Here is a 19,097-nt window from a genome sequence, read left to right on the forward strand (position 1 = left end):
ACCCAGCCCTCCAGAGAAGCATCTCACCACAACGCCCCAGCAAGACTGCCTGTCAAGTGGACAGAACTGCTCCATTAACTCCACAAGCAGACAGCTCCCACCTAGGGTCACATGACCTTCAGTTAGTAAGCCTAGAGAATACCATAACTACTGGTTAAAAAAAAAAAAGGCAAACCAAGGAAGTCATCATAGAACAAGTCTTGGGAAGCTGGGGTGGTTTATTTGGGAAAAGTGAGTTCTGAGATTGTGACTTAAGGCCTATTTTGTGAATTTAGGGAAATCTTCAACAAAGTGATAGGCACAAGTTAAGTTTAAAAGTAAAGAATATACATTAGGTCATATACGTAGGCTCCTGGCTATTTAGAGGAGCAATTCATTCCAAAGCAAGATGGAAACATGAAACCCAGAAACCAGACTCCCTCAAAGCCTCTCACTGTCTTTAGGATGTTTCTTCTCTTGCTCTGGTCATACTGAGCTGGTTTACATTTACAAAAAATTGATGACTTTTCATATATATTTTTTTCTTAAAAAAAAATTTTTTTTTTAAAGTACAGGTACTGGGATTGAACCCAGGACTTTGAACATGCTAAGCATGTGCTCTACCTCTGAACTATACCCACCCCCTCAACTTTTCATATTTTTCACTTATGAAATATCTTCTCAAAAAAATTTTACACAAAATGTTTCAAGAAAAAGGTGACTAACCATAAGAGTCCATGAGGGCAAAATAATAAAATGTGTAATCTCAGAAGTATTTATTATCAATAATAATTATCAATAATTCATTAAATATATTTTTAAAACTTAAGTATTTAAATCTCCTTTAAAATATTTCTATACAATCTTTTAGAATTACACAGACAACAAAGGTCTGTTATTCACCCAAAAGGAAAACCTATACTTGAAAAATTAGACAATAATTGGTAGTACATTTTCTTCTGAACTTGTCCTTTTCAGTGAACTAGAAAGTAACCTCTTACAACTAAACCAAAATTAAAACCTACTTGTGTCTTTAGAAGCCACAATCACATCCCTCTTCTTAAAGGAAGGCAAACTGTTCTTCTAAAAGCCAAATATCTAAATTTCTCAAGGCGAGTCTCCACCAGTCCGAGTTCTGGCTGCATGAACGGGTGTCACCCTATTTAGCTTCTGTTGCAGACTTTTTACCATCTCAAGGTCTATTAAGTGACTGGAAACATGTCTGAGTGCCATTAGGAGCCTGTTCCTGCCTGGGAGAGCAGAGACGCTGAGCATCACGACTCTCCTGACATTCCCCTTTCTACAACTACTCATGACCTGGCGGAGCTCACCATAGGAGACCCTTGTAATTCCTTCACCAGGGCAGAGGGTTAAACAAAACTCAGCTTTTTATGGCTTTGAATCCCATTTCTCTTTCACATCACTTAAAGGAGAGTGTTAAGTAGCTTGCTGACATCTTAAAAAAAAAAAGGAACTGGGGCATAGAACAGAGCCCCTGAACATGGCAGAGTCTGGGGTTGCATCTGTTGGCAGAAGACCCCAGTGCTCATCCTACTACTTGAGGAGGAGAGTTTCAGAGCAAGTGTGTGTACTACCTGCTACTCTGGCTCCAGTTCAGAGTACTTCTCATTTTTACCATCTAGACATTACTAGGAAGAACAATCATGGTTCAAATCATTCCAGAAATAGGGATTCTGGGTCCAGCTGTGTGGCCCTGGGCAAACTATTTAACCTCTCTGGGCTCCCTGTTTACTCACCTGTCAATCAGTATGTTCACCTAATTACACCGTACATACTTCAGCCCACTGCAGTTTTACAAAGCACTTTCACACATTTCAGCACATTTGATTTTTGAAATAACTCCATGAAGTAACAGGGGCTATTATCCTCATTTTATAAAACTAGAAATTGAGGCTCAGAGGCTAAGTGACACACTCCCAATAGCAGCCAGAAAGTAGCAGAAGTGGGACTTCTGAACCCTCAACTTCTGATTCCAACCAAATGCTTTGCTTGCCACATCATGTTGCATGATCTTTCTGGTTCCAACAGAATTAAAATGCCACAATTTAAAAAAATCTGTCACCATTTGCAACCCTTGTCACTGTTTGGAACCTGACATCATATATATGTTGGGGAACAAGAATTGAATGAGTTAAGTGCTCTCTCACATTAAAACTTCTATTTTCAATTTAATTTTTTTACTCTTTTAAATGCTTTGATGCTGAGTGCTAACTAACAAAGATGCTTAGTACCATGGTGAAGAATCTAATAGATCTTGCTTCTGGTGGAAAAACTCCTGTATGAAAGAGTCCAGAATACATAGCCTACAGTTAAATTAGAAGTACCTAAAAATTGTGACTTTACTGGGGGAAAAAAAGATGTAGAAATCACAGCATGGAAGATCGGCAATGGCAGCACTGGACGTGAGAGTCTAAGAAAGTCCTCTGGCTGGATCCTCAGCCTTGATGTTTGTGTGACCTAAGGTCCCCTACCTCCCTTCCCTTCCATCCTCATCCATCCATCCGGTAGAAGGACTTGTGTTACAGGGCAGCGAGGGTGACCAGATACAAAGAAGGAAACCTCTGAACATGTGTTCTTTTCACTGGCAGTAAAAGTCCTGAGCTGTCAGCAAATTGTGGAGAGGGGCACCTGACAGCTCTATTTGTCTTGCAGGTACAAATTGGAATGAACCGGTTGGGAGCCAGGTTACGATGCACCACATAAATAAAAGACAGCGCCCCCCCCCCCACCACCCCTCTGGTATCACTATGCCATAGCACTGGGCACTGACCTGCTCTGCCCACTTCCCCTTTCCTCAGTGAGCCTTCAGCCTGGCACCCAGCTCTGAGATGAGGCCTGCTTAGCACCAGTGAAGCTCCCCACGTTCAAACCAACAACGTTCTGTGTGGAGATGAGGGAATCAAAGTTAAAATCCAACCCATCAGCATCCATGAGTTCGCTACGGATAATGGACTCCATGTCACATTCCAAGCTCCCATTGAACATATCCAGGTCCAAGTCGCTGGGGAACTTCTCATGGCCCATGACAGGGAGGTTTGCACTAGTTGAGTACAAGGAGGAGCCTGAGAGAGAGTCCGAGAGGGTTTGCATAGACTGGCTGACAGAAGACTGCTGCTGGTGTTTGGCTGACCCGAGGCTGCTGGAGTCGCTCAAGCCCATGTTGCTGACGGAATTCGACAAGGCACGGCTGCCACCGAGAGCGCCCTGGGTTTGGTGCTGGTGGTGGAGCAAGTTCTGATTGACCAAACTCCCCTGGTTAGGCTGGGCGGCAAAGGACATCATTGGGTCACTGCGAAGCATCACGTTCCGGCGGGAGTTCTGGGCAGACACAGCGGTGCTGGCCTGAGACATCAAGGGGTCCGACTGGGTCATCATGACATCACTGTGGCTGAGTGAGTCCGACGTGAGCAGGTCCTGGAGTGTCTGGTTGCCATAGTGTGACATGGAAGAGAAGGTGGCTGGCTTGTTCTCTTGGATGGTCTGCATGGGAGACTGGCGCAGGGAGTTCAGAGAGGAGGGTCCAAACACCGTGCTGTTAAAGGAGCTGGTGGGGGAGCCCAGGCCGGAGCCCTTAGTGGTGTATGGGAAGCTGGAGCTGCGCTGCATAAGCCCCCCAGGGGGTGATGGCTGGGACGAGGGGAGCGTGATGTTGTCCAACAGGTCGTCCATGAGGTTATCGGCCAGCCCATCATTCAAATTCATGGTGCCCGCCATGTCGGTCAGCCGGGGCAGCTCCACGGTGCACGGCTTATTTACGGAGGGTGACAGGCTGGCCGAACTGCTGTAGAGCATGGGGGAGAGTGGCGCGTCATCGTCCTGGACATCATCCAACTCTGTGCTTGCCAGGATGGGGGACAGGCGGCCGCTGACCGTGCTGGCGTTGGAATTGGTGCGAGAGCGGAAGTCGGTCCAGGCATCCAGCTCATCGCTGCTGCGCGACGTGGGGCTGCCGGGCCACTTGGAGAGCTGGGAGGGGCTGTCGTCTGCTGACTCCGGGGCCGTCTGCAGGGCTGCCTTCTTCTTGGCTGCGCGGCCACGGCTCTTGGTGTACTTGTTGCTGTTGTCCATGGAGACAGCACGCCTCCGGGGCGCCTTTCCGCTCTTCCCTCCGTCCGGGTTGATGATCCACCAAGAGCTCTTGCCGGTCCCTTCATTCTGGACCCGCATAAACCGGCTGTGCAGCGACAGGTTGTGCCGGATAGAGTTCTGCAAAGAGAAGGGAGAATGCAGAAGATGAGCCGGAATGGTCCGAAACTGAGCTCCCTGAAGAAGCAGTTATTAATCAGACTCATTTCTTAAAGCCTCAATTTCAGAGGCTTAAAAAAAAAAAAAAAACAAGCATCTTGGAATTAAATGACAACACTGTAAATGAAAAGTTCCATATTTGGGGGGTGGGACATGGTTTCAAATCCAGGAGATATATAGGAGTTCACTGACATTGTTTTTCTTAAGTTCTTAAGTTTCACTGTCCTCTCTGAAATTGTATTTCCCATACTGAAGTTCATACATACAATGTATTACCACACCATCTCTCCCTGCACTTTGCAACAAACCTCCCTGGCTCTCTGAGGGCAATTAATCACCTGGGGGACTATTTTATTCTCTCATGGTTCCCTCCTCCTCTAGCAGAGGCAGCACCCACCTTTTCTTAACCACCTCTATGAACTCAGAACTGGTGTGAATGTTTACCTAACCATTCTGTGACTCCATCTCCTCCTGCCACAATTTCACACCTGTCTGACAGGCATAAGAAAAAAAAAAAAAAGGTAGAGTAGTAGGTAGAGTAGGATTTGCTGAGTTGACAGAAGAAGTAGGCAAGTTTTCCATTCAGAAAAATGCTAAATATTTTATATAGACACCCCATTCCTCAAGGCAATGTGGTCTGAGCATAGTAACTTCCTTCCAAAGAGTACAGTATAGAAATTGAGGAGGGGTAGTAACTCTACAGTGAAGAAATCTGACATCTCAGCAGGTGATCAAGGCCAACATCAACAGGGCGAGGTCAGGCTGATAACATGTGCTCTTGATATAATGGGATGAAAATGGCACCTTCCTCTGTGGTCTTCCTTCCAAAACCCATCACCCCAGTCTAACCATGAGAAAAACAGCAGACAAATCCCAAATAAGGGACATTTAAGAATGCTTGTCCAGTACTCCTCAAAGCTGTCAGATCCACAAGGACCTTTAGGAAACATGATGACTAAATGTATGTAATGTGGTATCCAGGATGGGATGCTGGGTCAGAAAAAGGACATTTGGCAAAACTAAGGAAACGTGAATAAAGCACAGACCTTAGTTAATAATAATAATGTATCAATATTGCTCATTAGGTGTGACAAATGTCCCAAACTAATATAAGATGTTAACAACAGGGGAAACTTGATGTTGCTACCCAACATCAAAAACTCTCTGGGCTAGTTTTGCAGCTTTTCTGTAAATCTAAAACCACATTGAAAGGTTTCTTTTAAAAAGAGAAAAGAAAAAAGGGAAAAATATCTTGAAAACCTAACAAATGCACTCATCTTAAGAATCTTCCTCCTTGCTTGGTAGATAAGCCCAGTTAACAGAGATGACCCAGATTCAGTCCTATCTCTGCCACCGACCAACCATATGACCTTGAACAAATCATTTAATCTGTCTGCAACAACTTCAGTTCTCCATCTTCATTACAGCCATCACATCCAAACCATCCCTCCCTAACAGGGATGACGTAAGGATGATATATGATACTCCACTTCAGGAGCCAGTCATGCTACCAAGTCAGGATGTTCTTACTATCATAAAGCACAGAGTCCATGGTGGAGAGAGCCCATCGCCTGGGGCAGGCTCATTTTAATCAGTAAAATGCCTCATATGCAGTAAAAGAGAGGAGTTGATAGTATATGCCACATCTGGAACAGCACCTGCAGGCCAGATGAGTTTTTATTTGCAAGTTAAAGACAAGATATTGCCTACTGCTGTCTATTAAATATGAACTATCCTAAAAGTTACCGTAGTAAAAAAAAAATTGGCAATCACCAACTGTATTTATGTAGAAGATACAAATACATGTGTTCTACCAGAATGTTTCTAAAACACAGAAAGTCAGCAGGATTTCACCATACGTAAATAACCCAAAATACTTTGAGAGTTTCCCATGTATATGTTCCCACGCAAGGAGGGCTGACAGATTCGGCTGGGCAATAAGCAATAGCAACCATGGGCCATATCCAGGCATTTCTACCACGGCTGCAAAGATGCATTTGAAAGAAGAAAACAGGCAACATGCTGAGTATCTGATAAGACAAATGTTGCCCAGGAGACGATATATTCTGCTTCCCCTTTCACTCTTACTGTTTTTAAAATAATGGCATCTCTACTAATGGTTCACAAATTACATTTCTTTAAAAAGTAAAACACTTTCTCTATAATAGATATGAAGGGTGCTCTTAAAACTCACTCCACAGGGTTCAAAAAGCAGGCAAGTGCAAGGCAGCTCTACTACTGAGTACTCAGATGACTAGATATATTAAGGAAAAACTCAAACTCAAGCTTCTTGGTGAAAAAGCAGGGAGGTTTTGCAGCTATGTGGGGCAATGTGGATTCTGGCCGGTTTACCCCTCCCCTGGCCAGCCCCAGCCCCCTGTGCTCTAGATTTTGGAAATAGTTCATAGCAATACCCAGAATTAACAAAGACCAATCATAAGTATCCAGTTATCCCCCTTTTAAAAAGCATTTGGAGGACAATACTCTTCAAGGTATTTTTACTTTCACCAATTCCAAACCAACTGAGGAAAAAAGTAAAACACTTCAGAGACCTCCAAAATGCCCTATTGGATTTTCTAATGGTCATTACAACTCTAAACCCAAACAATGCATATGTGTGATTTTATAAAATTACCAGCTAATATTGGTTAGAATTTGGGGGGAGAAATCAAGCTTCTACAAGGTCTTGTGATAAAGGGTCTGGAATACACACTGAGGACGAGAACCACCGGGTGTCGGGGCCAAGGTCCCTAACTGTAAGGCTGAGGAATGAGAGCCTGCCTGACTACAGCACTGTCAGCTACTGGGCCAGGTTTTAGATTCCTCGTCTCTAATCCTAATAAACCTGCAAAGTTGGTGTCTTCATCATATATGTGAAGGTTCAGGCTGAGAGATACTATTAAATAACCTACAGAAGGCCACACAACTCCCGTTTGTAAGAACCAAAACTGAAATTTGTTCTCCCAACTCCAATGCTTTTCCTACAACCTTTCACAGGTCTGTCCTTGAATTATTCAGAAGTCATCATTTCAACGATCCGTGCTAATATCTAAAGAAAGAAACATTTAAGAAAGGTGGAGGATACAAAGGCTCAGTCTTATGACTGTAATTTTGTTTGCGAAAGAGTTGAGAGTAAAAATTTGGTAGGTCTTTCCTAAAAACTTCTTAAAAGAAAGTCTTTCAGAAGAGCAAGCCTGAAAGCAAAGGCGCGTCGACAGCCTATGCCTGCATTTTTGTACTAAGGCACCTGTTGTAGCTTTCATTCTAGAGAGGACAGTGGTTACCAGACAAACCAATATAAATGGCCCTTAGATTCTGAAACAAAACCCAATCTATTGAATAGGTGATTAGATTCAGTGTCCAATCTTAGCTCAGCTCTTGTTTTAGAGGTTACTTACTAGTGGCAGAATACATTCCCTAAGGCCACCCCCACAACATTCATGCTTTTCCAGTTACATTACTAAAACAGCACAAACAAAAACTATGTCACCACCATCCTCACAGTCCCCTGTTTCAGTGGCCTTCTATCCACTGGAGCTGGGCAGCCTTCCATTTATAAAATCCATAATCTGAAGTGGGGGCCTCGGGTGGGGGAACGACAGAGGCCAATCAATGTGGCCCGTCGGTCCATTTGTAGCTCAATGTCCCTCCCCTAACAAGGTCAGGTACCAGAAATGTACTCTGCTGTCTTGCCCCACAGGTCATAATTCTAATCACTAGGTTCTCTAACTAAATTTTGGTGAAGCAGGAATAGGTAAATAAATGAATGCCAGAGAAAGTATCAGAACTGCAATGTTTTCCCACATCTTCCCTGGTAACAGAAGTCAATGGTGATGTGATTTCTGTATGATTTCAAACAGCCTCTCCCTTGCCTCAAACCCAGGAATGAAGAAGTGGAATTTACAAAAATAGATAAGTCAATTATAAAATTCTCTTATGATCTATAGTTTAAGTTCTCTAAATTAGGGAAGAGAAGTTCTCTTCATAAGGGGGCTTTTAAAATTAGTTTCCAATGTGTATGTTTTAAACCATACAGCTACTGTTAAAAATATTCTATGGTTTTCCACTAGTTCTAAATTTCTAAGATTTTACATTAGTTTGGAGGTTGGGAACTGAGGGTAAAGGAGGAATGTTTTGATAGGACAAGAGTAATTTTTCTCATCACATCTAAATACACACATTGTGAACTATGCTGTGAGGCAGACCAGTGTTAATTGGCCAAGGTACCAAGGATGTGCTTTCCTTAAGGTTAAGGTGATAAGGTAAATGTTACCCGCCAGGACTCCCACTACTGGAGCTCAGGCCACTGTGTCATCACATTTGCTTACTAAAGCAGCCAAGAAGTCACTATAACCCAACCCCAAACCATGTGAATTGTTCTGGTTATTTAAAACCACAACTAAGAAATCCAGAGACTGATGAATTATAGCAAACATCTCTAGGAAGAAATTTTTGTCAGGGACAAATAGGCCAGTATTTTTTTTTTCCCCAGCTTGGGCCCAAAGATGTAGAGAACCCTGAAAGTAACTGTAACACAATGTGTCTAAAGAGATAGCAGAGATAAGAATATTCTTCATTTCATTTTTACGTCAATCTTCTCCTTTACAAAACAATTTACACTGAAGCAAGGCCTGCAATGGGGCAGAAGTGCTTTAGGTGTGGTTAATTAGTAACAGAGCTGGCAAACCTGTCCTGTGTGATTGCAGCTGCCATTAGTGGCCTAATCCTTCAAGGCAGGATGTGCAGAAGGTGTGTGAAGGGAAGGAGGTGGCAGGAGGGAATGCACCTTTCACAGCCGTGCTGACTGCAACGGGGTGGGCCACAGCCTAGAGATCCCTTTGTTGGGCTCTCCTTGAAGAAATTAGTATAAAGATGACTGTCCTCATCAGAATCTGGTAATTCTTTTTCTTGCTATAATGAAGACAGTTTTCTAATGCAAGATACATTTATCCCTAATGCTAAAGTGCACATAGTCACACTGGTTGTAAGGACAGAAGGACCCAAAATAGATTAGATTAAGTGTCAGAGAGAGCTGCCTGAAATGAGTAAGTATTCCACCAATACTTCACAAAGCGGGTAATTCACACATGCGATTTAAGGTGGCCAATGGAGGGAGGCAGACTTCGATGTTAGCCAGGTAGGAGCTGGATTCCTGGTCCTGGCATTTGTCCTGTGGCCGTGGGCTTAACCTCAGTTGCCCCTTACATAAAACGGGGATAAAAACACCCTTTCTGACTAACCTCGGGATCTTTGGGAAGATTAAGAGAAATTACGCATACAAAGTACTCATCGGAGTGCCAAGCAACAAAAGAGGCTCTCAATGATCAGATCCCACATATGGAAGCAGTGACATCACAAACGTTCACTTACTGTTTTCCGAGCATCATACACTTTAAGCCAAAAGGTGAGAGGGCGGCTCCTTCCAGGAAAAGACTTCAAACTCTTAAAAGTATTTCAAAGGTGCTCAGGGGTAGCTGGCAATTTCCCAACTGTTACTACCCTATGTCCGCTCCAGCCCCTTCCAACCCATGTTTACCTTGTAAAGACTGTCCACTAACCCAGACACCAGCTGCATGTGCTTCCCCTGGAACACAGAGAGGGTTTTGTCTGGAAGCAACATGTGGTATCAATTTATCTTTCTCAGCAACGGCAACAAGGAATCCACTGACTTTAAAAATAAAAAGGGAGTTGTGTAATTTAACTCTCAAAGGCCTTTGCCTTTTTTTTTTTTTCTTCTTTTTTTTTTTTGCAGGGGTGTGTGTGTGGGGGTGGGGATGGTATTTCAAAATGACATATGGTTGTCAGCTCCCAAACCAGATTCATTGCTTCCCACCAGCAAATTGCAGGCATCGCCCTGGTCCTCAGGAGGGATTTTGGAGGGGACAATCCATGAAGGACTGGTTTTAAACCCAGTACTCATCCACCTTGCACGCAGGACCAGCATTTCAAGTAGGTCTCTGCTTTGACTTGTGGGCACCAATAATTCAGAATGAGGCTGCCAAAGGCTTGAATCTTAATACATGCATCTGCCGAACGGGGAGATGATAAAGGTCACGTGAAAAGCCCAGTGAAAACCATGAGTCCTGGGACACTGCTTTTGATTTATAATGACAGGCTCTTTCAAAGGCACTTCTGTGGACGAGGCCCTAATTTCTCTTAAGTATCAGTTCTCCACCCTGGCTGTCTCTTGCAGTCACCTGGGGAGACTTTAAGTACTCACTCTTAGAGACTGATGTAGGTAAGGAGGCCTGGGTAGAGGTACATTGTTAAAGCTCCCCAGATTATTCCAATGTGCAATTAGAGCTGACAGTCACTGGAATTGCCCCCTTATGTTTCTACTGGCTGAGACTCTGCGTCTAAGCTAATGATCCCTAGTCTTCCCGGGTCCGGTGACACAACACAGCAGATGATCTTTAATTCCAAGTTTCCACCATTTAGAAGGTAAGAATGAGAATTAGGCTCACAGACTAAAGCTGTGCTTACAGATACAGAGTAAAATGGAGAGTTAGAGCAATTTTTCAGATCACTGGGGTCCAGATATCTTTTTTATTTATAAAAAAAGGTAGGGGGAAGGGTCCTTGACCTTGCACTGCCTTGTAGACAGTTTTCCTTTCTGCCCTTTGCCACTTCTCCGCCCAGCATGGATAGGCACAGGCAGAAAAGAGGGCAAGTGGACTTGTGGCAAAAGTTAGAAGTGATATCAGCTGAAGAAGGCATGAGCTGGGACAGTAACTGATCCCTGTAATTTTCAGAACCCTCCCTGAATTAGCATGCAACCTCACATAATCCCTTTTATGATAGACCGTCCTTCACACAAAATGCCAAAAAGACAGACTGCATAAAAATAACCACTGAAAAAGCCATACCCCAATCCTGAGGTACTTATTAGCTTCCATTGTGCGGAATGCAGCAAAGTATTACTTAATGAACGAACTTCCCTGAGAACCAAAGTACATATGCAGACAGCCTCAAGAACATTAATAATAATCACACAGTTTCTCTTTCCTTGACTGTACAAAATACTACATCACTGCATCCAGTGCAAAGACCCTGGGGGATTCACAGGGGGAGGCATTGCAAAGGGTCAAGCAGTGCCTCCATCTGAGGGAGAAATGAAAGGGCTGGTTCTTATTAGATATTAGACATTTAGCTGGCTTATCATCTTCCCTACATTTTATCTGCTTTGGGGCTAACTTGTTCAAAAGCAATATGCAAAGTACAACACACAAAACAGACCTGAAGTCAGAGTTATTCTTTCTGACTATGTGGAATACCAGCTATAGTAGCCAAACAAGCCTTCAGTCAGAGAAGAAAACTTCAACATTCACATAAAGGATAGCATAATCAACCCTGATTGTAAGACAAGTTCCAGGCTAGCTCCACTCTTAGTCTTGTCTAAAACACTAAAAGTTTAAATCATTAAGGGACTTATTTTAAAAAGATGATGTTCTAAAATAAATATTGTCAGGAATTTGGCTGATGGATTAAATTTTCAGCTAGAAACAAGATTTCTGTTAAATTTGCTGACAATAATCCTCTACCCAGAGAGACTCCTTGGAAAACTAACGTTTGTTTCAAGTATTCATGCAGTCAGCAACAGGTTCTGGTCCATCCTTCAGAGGAACAAAATAATGATAACCTGATGAATAGCAAAATGAACCCATTTCCTACCCAAGCAACATGAGATCCATGAAGCCTTCTTTCGAAGAGGAAGGGCTAGGCAGACAATTTGTTCTGCCCTCAAGTGAGAAAGAAATCCTAGATGGGAAGAAAGTTCTCTGAAAGAGCTACCACACTATTATAGACAGTTTGGTTAGGTTTTCCAGTGTGGATTTCATTTTCATATTTTTTTTTATTTTTTTCATTTAGCGACCTATCCAAGCCCTTCCACAGCTGTTTCTGCTCTTGGAGGGCAAGAGGGAACATTCCATTCCTCCCAGCCAAACCTGCACTTCCGGCACACAGAGAACCCTGGCAGCCTTGCACCCTCTGCCCACACCCACTCCCCGCCCCCAAACGCTCCTGCTTCCAGCCCACGTCCCCACAGGCTAAGGAAGCAGAAACTCACTGCATGCAGTCAACGGAAAGTCTCCAGAAAGCAGGCTAACATGGCTGCATTTGGCCGCCCCTGCTCTCTCTCTCTGTCCAGGCCTCTTCCTGATGTGATTGAATCCTTTTCCCTTCCCAAAAGGGGCTCAGCAAACACACGCTCCTTAAATTCCCCTTTAAGATCACACGGGACTAGCCATGCAAAATGGATGCCTCAAAGGCTTAAAAGCCATGAAGATACAGAACATTCTTGAAACTGACTCCGCAAAGTACAACAAAGTGGAACAGAAATTATTTTATTATTAACATAATTTTCACTTAGATTAAAAAAAAAGTAAGCTGTAAGTTTTTCCAGTTTGAAAACTTATTGTGGGTGGAAATGGAGAGAAAAAATAAAGGACATTGGAAACACACACCCAGAATTCAGGAGTACATCAGAGTCTAATCACTTTCACAGCACTATGTAAGTGATCATCGGGGCAGGAAGCTCAGCAAAAAGTAGTACTGTGGAAAATGGAGAGGGCTGTGAAACCCATCTAGTAACAAGTAGCCTTACCTTTACAGTGAAAGAAACTGAAGACCAAAGAGATACAAGGCATACCTTGAATTCAATCAGCTAAGAAGTGACAACCAAGCTGAAACAAACTCAGATCTCCCGGCCTTGAGGTATTATAATATCTCCTAGAAACATCATTAGTCCCAATGTCTAAACTACCACGACAACTGAAAGGCTGAAGTGCAGGGAGCACAAAGGATGGATAACATCTACCATCAAAATAGAGTCTACTTCACCTTCAGGCTGAAGGAACTTGTATTTGGTGCCTACCAGGGACAACGTTCTGTGCCTGACAAATCTAATCTCATTTTATTTTCATGGCAAGACTGTTGGGAGGAAATGGAGGTGCAAAACAGTAACTCTCTATAGGCAACGGTGCCAGGAATCAAGCCCAAGGCTAACTTCTGTAGCAAAGTGCTCACCACTGCACTGTGTGTGTCCCTCTAAAGTCACCAAACTGCCCAAGGAAAGAGGCACAACTCACAGGTGACCAAGGAATGTGAAGCTTTCAAGACTATACAAACCTGTATCATTGACTTCAACATTCCAGCTCTAAGTTTCCATACATGGTCCTGAGAACTATGAAAGGGAGGGGAAAGGTGGAACAATGACTAGCCACCAAGCAAGGCTTGTTGGAATGGGATCATTTCTAGAAATGACCCCTTTTGACTCAGACACGCCCCAAAGGGGACACTATGGACACGTCTTACCTAGACCTGGGATTACTACTTGTAGGGAATGATCAAACAGGATCACTGCCATAAACTGTTAAGTGTCCAGGTCTTCCTCAGTGGCATGCCTGGTTGCCTCTGTGCTCAGGGAGCATCACCTCGTGGCTGAGTCAAGCCCGTTTACCTAGTTGTCCCTGGCAGGCCTATCCAAGCCCCCAAACAGCTGGCACCAAGCTACAGGTCCTCAGGCCAGGAACATCAGGCAAATGTCTGTTTTGCCCTGGACCTTGCTACTACAAGGCTTAATCTGAAACAGGGACTCAGCTCTATACTATTTAAAACATGTAATTAGTTTATTATTGAGTCAGAGAAGAGTAGCCTGCTTTCAGACTATGTGAATTTTAAAATATGATGCCTTTTGCCTGCCAACTGACAGCACGATCAGGATGCTTCTGTTCATCTTCAATCAAGAACTGGTAGAAAACTGTTTTAAGGCTTCACATGTATGCTATTTTATTATTTGTCTTCTGGCATCAAAACCTGCAGAAACAAAAATCATTGACAATGCAAGTGCATTAGAAGGATGGATGTAGAGGTGCTGAGTGGGTGAGTTAGATAGCTTGAGAGTTTGACATCTGAAATCCAGGAAAACTGCCTTTCTGTTCTTAGTTTACAATCCCTTCCTTCACGTGGAACTCACTGGCTTCAGCATCACACATACAAACGTTGATTGTTTCCAGCGCTTCAGATGTTATGGTTCAGAAAAAATGCTTCTTTTCTGTCTTGTTATTTCAAGAGCAACAAACTTCTTTTTTGGTAGCTCTGAAATATATGCCAACGTGTGGGAACAGTCACACAGCTACGCACAGGTCCACACCCTGGAAAGGCTGGAGGGGTGGAGGCACACTTTTCAGTTAGGGCAGGAAAAAGCTGGGGCTCCTATTTACAGAACAGACAAATGTAGATGCATCTGGAAGCAGGCTACCTTCCAAGTGTCAGTGTTAATTATTCTAATAGTCATCAAAAATCAAGGTGTTACCAATGAAAGAAGCAGAGAGAGAAAGTAAATGCCACGGAACAGAGTATCTCATGTTGGCTACTGCAAACACAACCACCGATGGACTTTTTCTTTACAGGATAAACAGTACAACAGTTAACTCTGCAAAATCACTCAGGCCTGCAGCACCCTCCCCACCCCCCACCCCACTGCCAACACCCAGTGAATTTCCCAGTGAAACTCAGCTAACAGGGAATCTCCTGAGGAACTGCTTCCTTTACCCCAAAACCTCACGCATTTCACTGTACTGGTTTTGTAAGATTTCTTCTTGTTTAAAACCACAGGATGCAAAAGTGGCTGATGACCAATATAATGATATTGCCAAATGCTGAGTGAATCAACCACTTATTCCAGGACACTCCTGGGTGCCAATTACACATACAGATGAGCACCAGCCAGCTCCAAAGTCCACATGAAATGATCAAATAAAGAACAGAGAGGATATTTCCACTGACCAAAGAACCAGACATGCATTCCATTTTTCTAAAGAAAACATTCATTGAGCCATTCTGATACTGTGCATTTTAATTTATAATCTAGGATGTGCTTAAACATGCAAGTTAATAGTAGCACTACTCCCCAAATTATGATGAATGAAGTGGGTTGAATGTGCATGGGATAAATCACAGTTGTTCTAAAAACCGACAAGAATGCAATATTCTGATACTAATATATCCTGGGCTGTAATCTACTTTGTGTACACTGCTAGGTAAGCTTGAAGGCACTTAAGAAACTGGAAGCACTAGCATCGGTAGTGTAATATCTGTCACAAAGGGCAGGAGGGATCATATTAACCGGCAAGGATACCCCGTAAGAGTCTGTAAGACATAAGAGACTATTCAAGAGTGTGGTGGAGAGTGGGGGCTGAGCCACCCCTCACTCAGCAGGTGTCACAGTGCTCCAGCGGGGCCCACTGGCTCCCACACACTAGCTGTCAGTGATTCCAAGACCACTCCTGAGGATGCAGGACCCCTGGGCCTTATAACTGCCTCCTTCGTTGAGTCTGACTTGGCAGGTTTAGCCCTCAGATTCTCTCCCCCAACTTCCTGGGGCCCATCATCCAGACTCCCTGAAGTTTCCAATTCTTTCCCCTCAGGTTGTTCATCTGCTAACAGGAAATGCATGCGAGCTCATAGCACAACAGGGACTAGGTCTTCCCCTATGACTTAACAAATCATTGTGCATATGGGGCCCACTGAAGTTAATCCCTTCACATCAAGACAAGGAAGGAAAAACACACAAGAACAGATGTTGCTGAGCCATTTCAGGTTCAAAGGTAGCTTCACGTAACATACTTCCGACTCTCTGAGGCATTACGTGGAATAATATCACCCTATATTACCTGTTTCTCCAGCAACAGGTTCATCAGGTTCTTTCAAACAGCCATGACCTCAGCAATTTCCCCAAGTAAGAAAGACAGCCAAGTCCTGATGTCAATTCGTGGATAGAACAGGAAGTAACACTGAGCTTCTTCTAAGTTTAACAAATCCAAGTTGGGAGGCAATTCTCCATAGGTCTCTGATGTATCTGCATGTCCTGCATGCAAAGTACTAATGGCTTTCTGCTTTGGACTATCATTCAAGGATGTCTGCATTTGCACAGTGAACAGCCTTGAAAGACTGACAGCATCGTCCTCCAGTGCAAAGGGCAGATACGCCTATTGCTCATTACAGAAGATTTAGGATCCCCACACTCAGGGTTCCTCTCCCTTTAACAGAACCCATGGCATATGCAGGCATCAACCTGGGCTCATCTGTGCCACTCACTCCCATGGGAGTTGGAAGCAAGGATGGAGCTGACACAAAATATGCTGCTGTTCACGCTGCTTGCTGGGCCACGAGAGAGTAATAAATTCCTCTGCTTCTGACCCAAGAGTCTCGTGGCTGGTAGGGTCAAATCTCAGACTCTCCCAGTTCTTGAGTCTACTGCTTTGGTTTATGAACTGCTGACATTTCCTTAACTACAACAGATAAAACTGGGCAATTCATCTCCAGCTAACTTTCTTCTCTATTTCTATCTAAAAGAGAAGGAACACAAGATAATGGGGCAGGGGGGATGAGGTCACAAGGAAGAGGCAGGCACATGCGGCTCCAGCATTTTGAATGCTCTGACCTGGCTCTGCTGAGGACCCATAAAGCTTGATGAAAGCAAACCATTAATAAAGGAGGCGCAGGGAAAAAAGAGGAGCTCCCGAATGCAGTCACTCTGCAGCATTGCAGCTGCATCAGTTGCCATCTTTTTCAGCCATTGCTCAACGCTGCGGTTTGCTTGTGAAGAGTAGACTGCATCCTGTCCACCTTCCCCATTTCCTGGACTACCGATTGCCCCACTGCACAGCAGTCCTCCGGATAATGTCTGTTGGGTTTCTGCAGGGGCCAGATCTACATCGGGAGCCCCGGGCCATTCTCAGACGGAATAATTTCTCCTTAGTCTCCATGACTTGCCCATGGGCTGCCCTAAATCTAACCCTGATGGAAATCCTTTCAAGGTCTCCCTCCTGGCCACAGCGACTGTCGTTGTAACCTGTCACGTAGGCACAAGCCCAGGATTCCCTCCTCCTTCCAGGCTAGCTCTCCCACATACATTTTCTTCATTCCTCGGACAGTACTTAGCAGTTTCAGACGTGCGGAAATGAAGACCGGAGAGGCAGTTCCCGTGAACCAAGAGCAAAACACAGGCACACACACATTTACATACTCTCTCCAAGTTTCCAAAAGAGTTAATTTTCTAGCTTATTAAATATGAACCAGGAGCCTCTACTGTGAAATAAAAAAATCTTCAAGATTTCGTGCTGTACAGTTTTCAACTACTGATTTAAGCCAGACAAGTTCTGGTACATAGGAAATTGGTATTTTCTTTTCCCTCCCCTTTCCTCTTGGATAACCTACTTCTATTCTTGGCAGAAGGAGGCGTATATTTACTATAGTGCTCACATGCACCTACATGTCCAATGCCTCTGGAATGATACTGGATCATTGCCATATGGCCAAATAATGTGCCCTTTGAGAAATAATGATCAATTAGAGTGCTATAAAATGGGCCAGCAGTTCTACTCTGCTCACACTGTGTGGTATTTTGGCCACCAAACACAACCAGCTTTCTTTGGTTCTTTTTACATCAATCAGAAAATTACGTTAATTTGCTCTGACACTATTTGTGGATATATGTGGAAAAGAATGCAGGGGTCCAGGAGTGAATTAGAGTCAACCTGCTCTACGTGGGCAGCAGGTCCCCGCACAGGCACTCCAGATACTAGCATTGTATGGGGACCCCAGCCTGGGCTGGGCAGCAAGAGCTACATCAGTAAGGAATTATTAGCAACAACTTGCAAGTAATCAATTTTTAGTGCTTTCAGTCTAGAGCAGCTGCCAAAAGAATTCGGTAAAAGCCATCATTTTAAAAACACCAATTTAAGCTACAGTACGAAATTCTTGCTATAGTAAATAGGTTTTATTTTGTATCTCCAGGTCTATATAGGAGGTCTAAAAATAGAAAAAAAAATAAAGGTTTAAAATTTAGATACTATTTGGACATTTTAAAAGTCTTACAGGTTTTTCTGTCCTTCTTCCCGACAGCTAGCTCTCTTTTATGTGGTACTATGTTTGGTGATAATTATTAAACCATTTCTTGAGAGGGAAGGTACATAAAAATATGGAGAAGTTACATAAGCTCATAACAGAAGAAAACCTGGGAAGAGTTAAACAGAAGAAAGCACAACTACATCTTTTTTTCTACGTTGAAGGTGCCTGATACATGGAAGACTCTCAATACACTTTCCTGAAAGGATAAATGAATTTCCCCTTTATTTTCTCTTTTGAACTAAACCACGCTGAATAAGGTTAGCATCTGCAATACAATTCAGGAAGTGTAGACACTCTTTTCCTAGGTCCTCCATCTCCAAGGAAATCTACCTATAGCATTAAAAGTCACAGTAAATAATCAGATTTAAATAAATTTAAGTCTGCTGTAAATTTCACAAGCACTTAGAAAATAAAAATGTAGACATTCATTTTATTAGAAATCACACTCATGCTTTGAGTGAACTACACAATTTAAACACATTAGGAGAGAATATTTTATCTTTAATTAAGATTCAGGATTTTTTTTTGGTAACTGTGGGAAAATAAACATTTGGATTAATTGGTAAAAAGTGTTAAGTCGGTGCAAGCTTTTTTTTTAAAAATCAGAATCTATTGATATTAAAAGTGTACATAACTTTTGACTGAGTGGAATAGACCTTTTCTCCTTTTCTTCCTTACTACTAATGTTGATTTTTAGCTGAGCACATGGCTGCTCAGAAAAGAACAAGACCAAACTCCCCGGCCTTCCTTGAAGTTAGATGTGGACATGTGACTCAGTTCTGGGCCAACGATAGTGGGAATTCTGCGCAACTTCCAGCAAGACTGTTTAGAGGCAGCTGACTCAGATGAGAGAGCTTTTTGTTCTGCTTTTCTCCCTTCTGTTGGCCAACTTCTAGATGGGCCATGAGGGGACCTTGAAGGTGAAAGCCACCTGCCAC

General features: G+C 43.3%; 1 protein-coding gene across 1 annotated transcript in view; it reads right to left on the reverse strand.

The window, feature by feature from the left end:
* The window catches only part of FOXO3 (forkhead box O3), a 113,298-nt gene that overhangs the window by 16,354 nt on the left and 77,847 nt on the right, over positions 1-19,097 (reverse strand). The window contains exon 3 of the mRNA XM_064486803.1: positions 2,771-4,206. Within this exon, the coding sequence (XP_064342873.1) occupies positions 2,806-4,206 (1,401 nt within the window). The 3' untranslated portion in view covers positions 2,771-2,805. The remainder of the gene's footprint in view (positions 1-2,770; positions 4,207-19,097) is intronic.

Source organism: Camelus dromedarius, chromosome 6 (assembly GCF_036321535.1).
Source record: "Camelus dromedarius isolate mCamDro1 chromosome 6, mCamDro1.pat, whole genome shotgun sequence".
Taxonomy (NCBI): Eukaryota; Metazoa; Chordata; class Mammalia; order Artiodactyla; family Camelidae; genus Camelus; species Camelus dromedarius.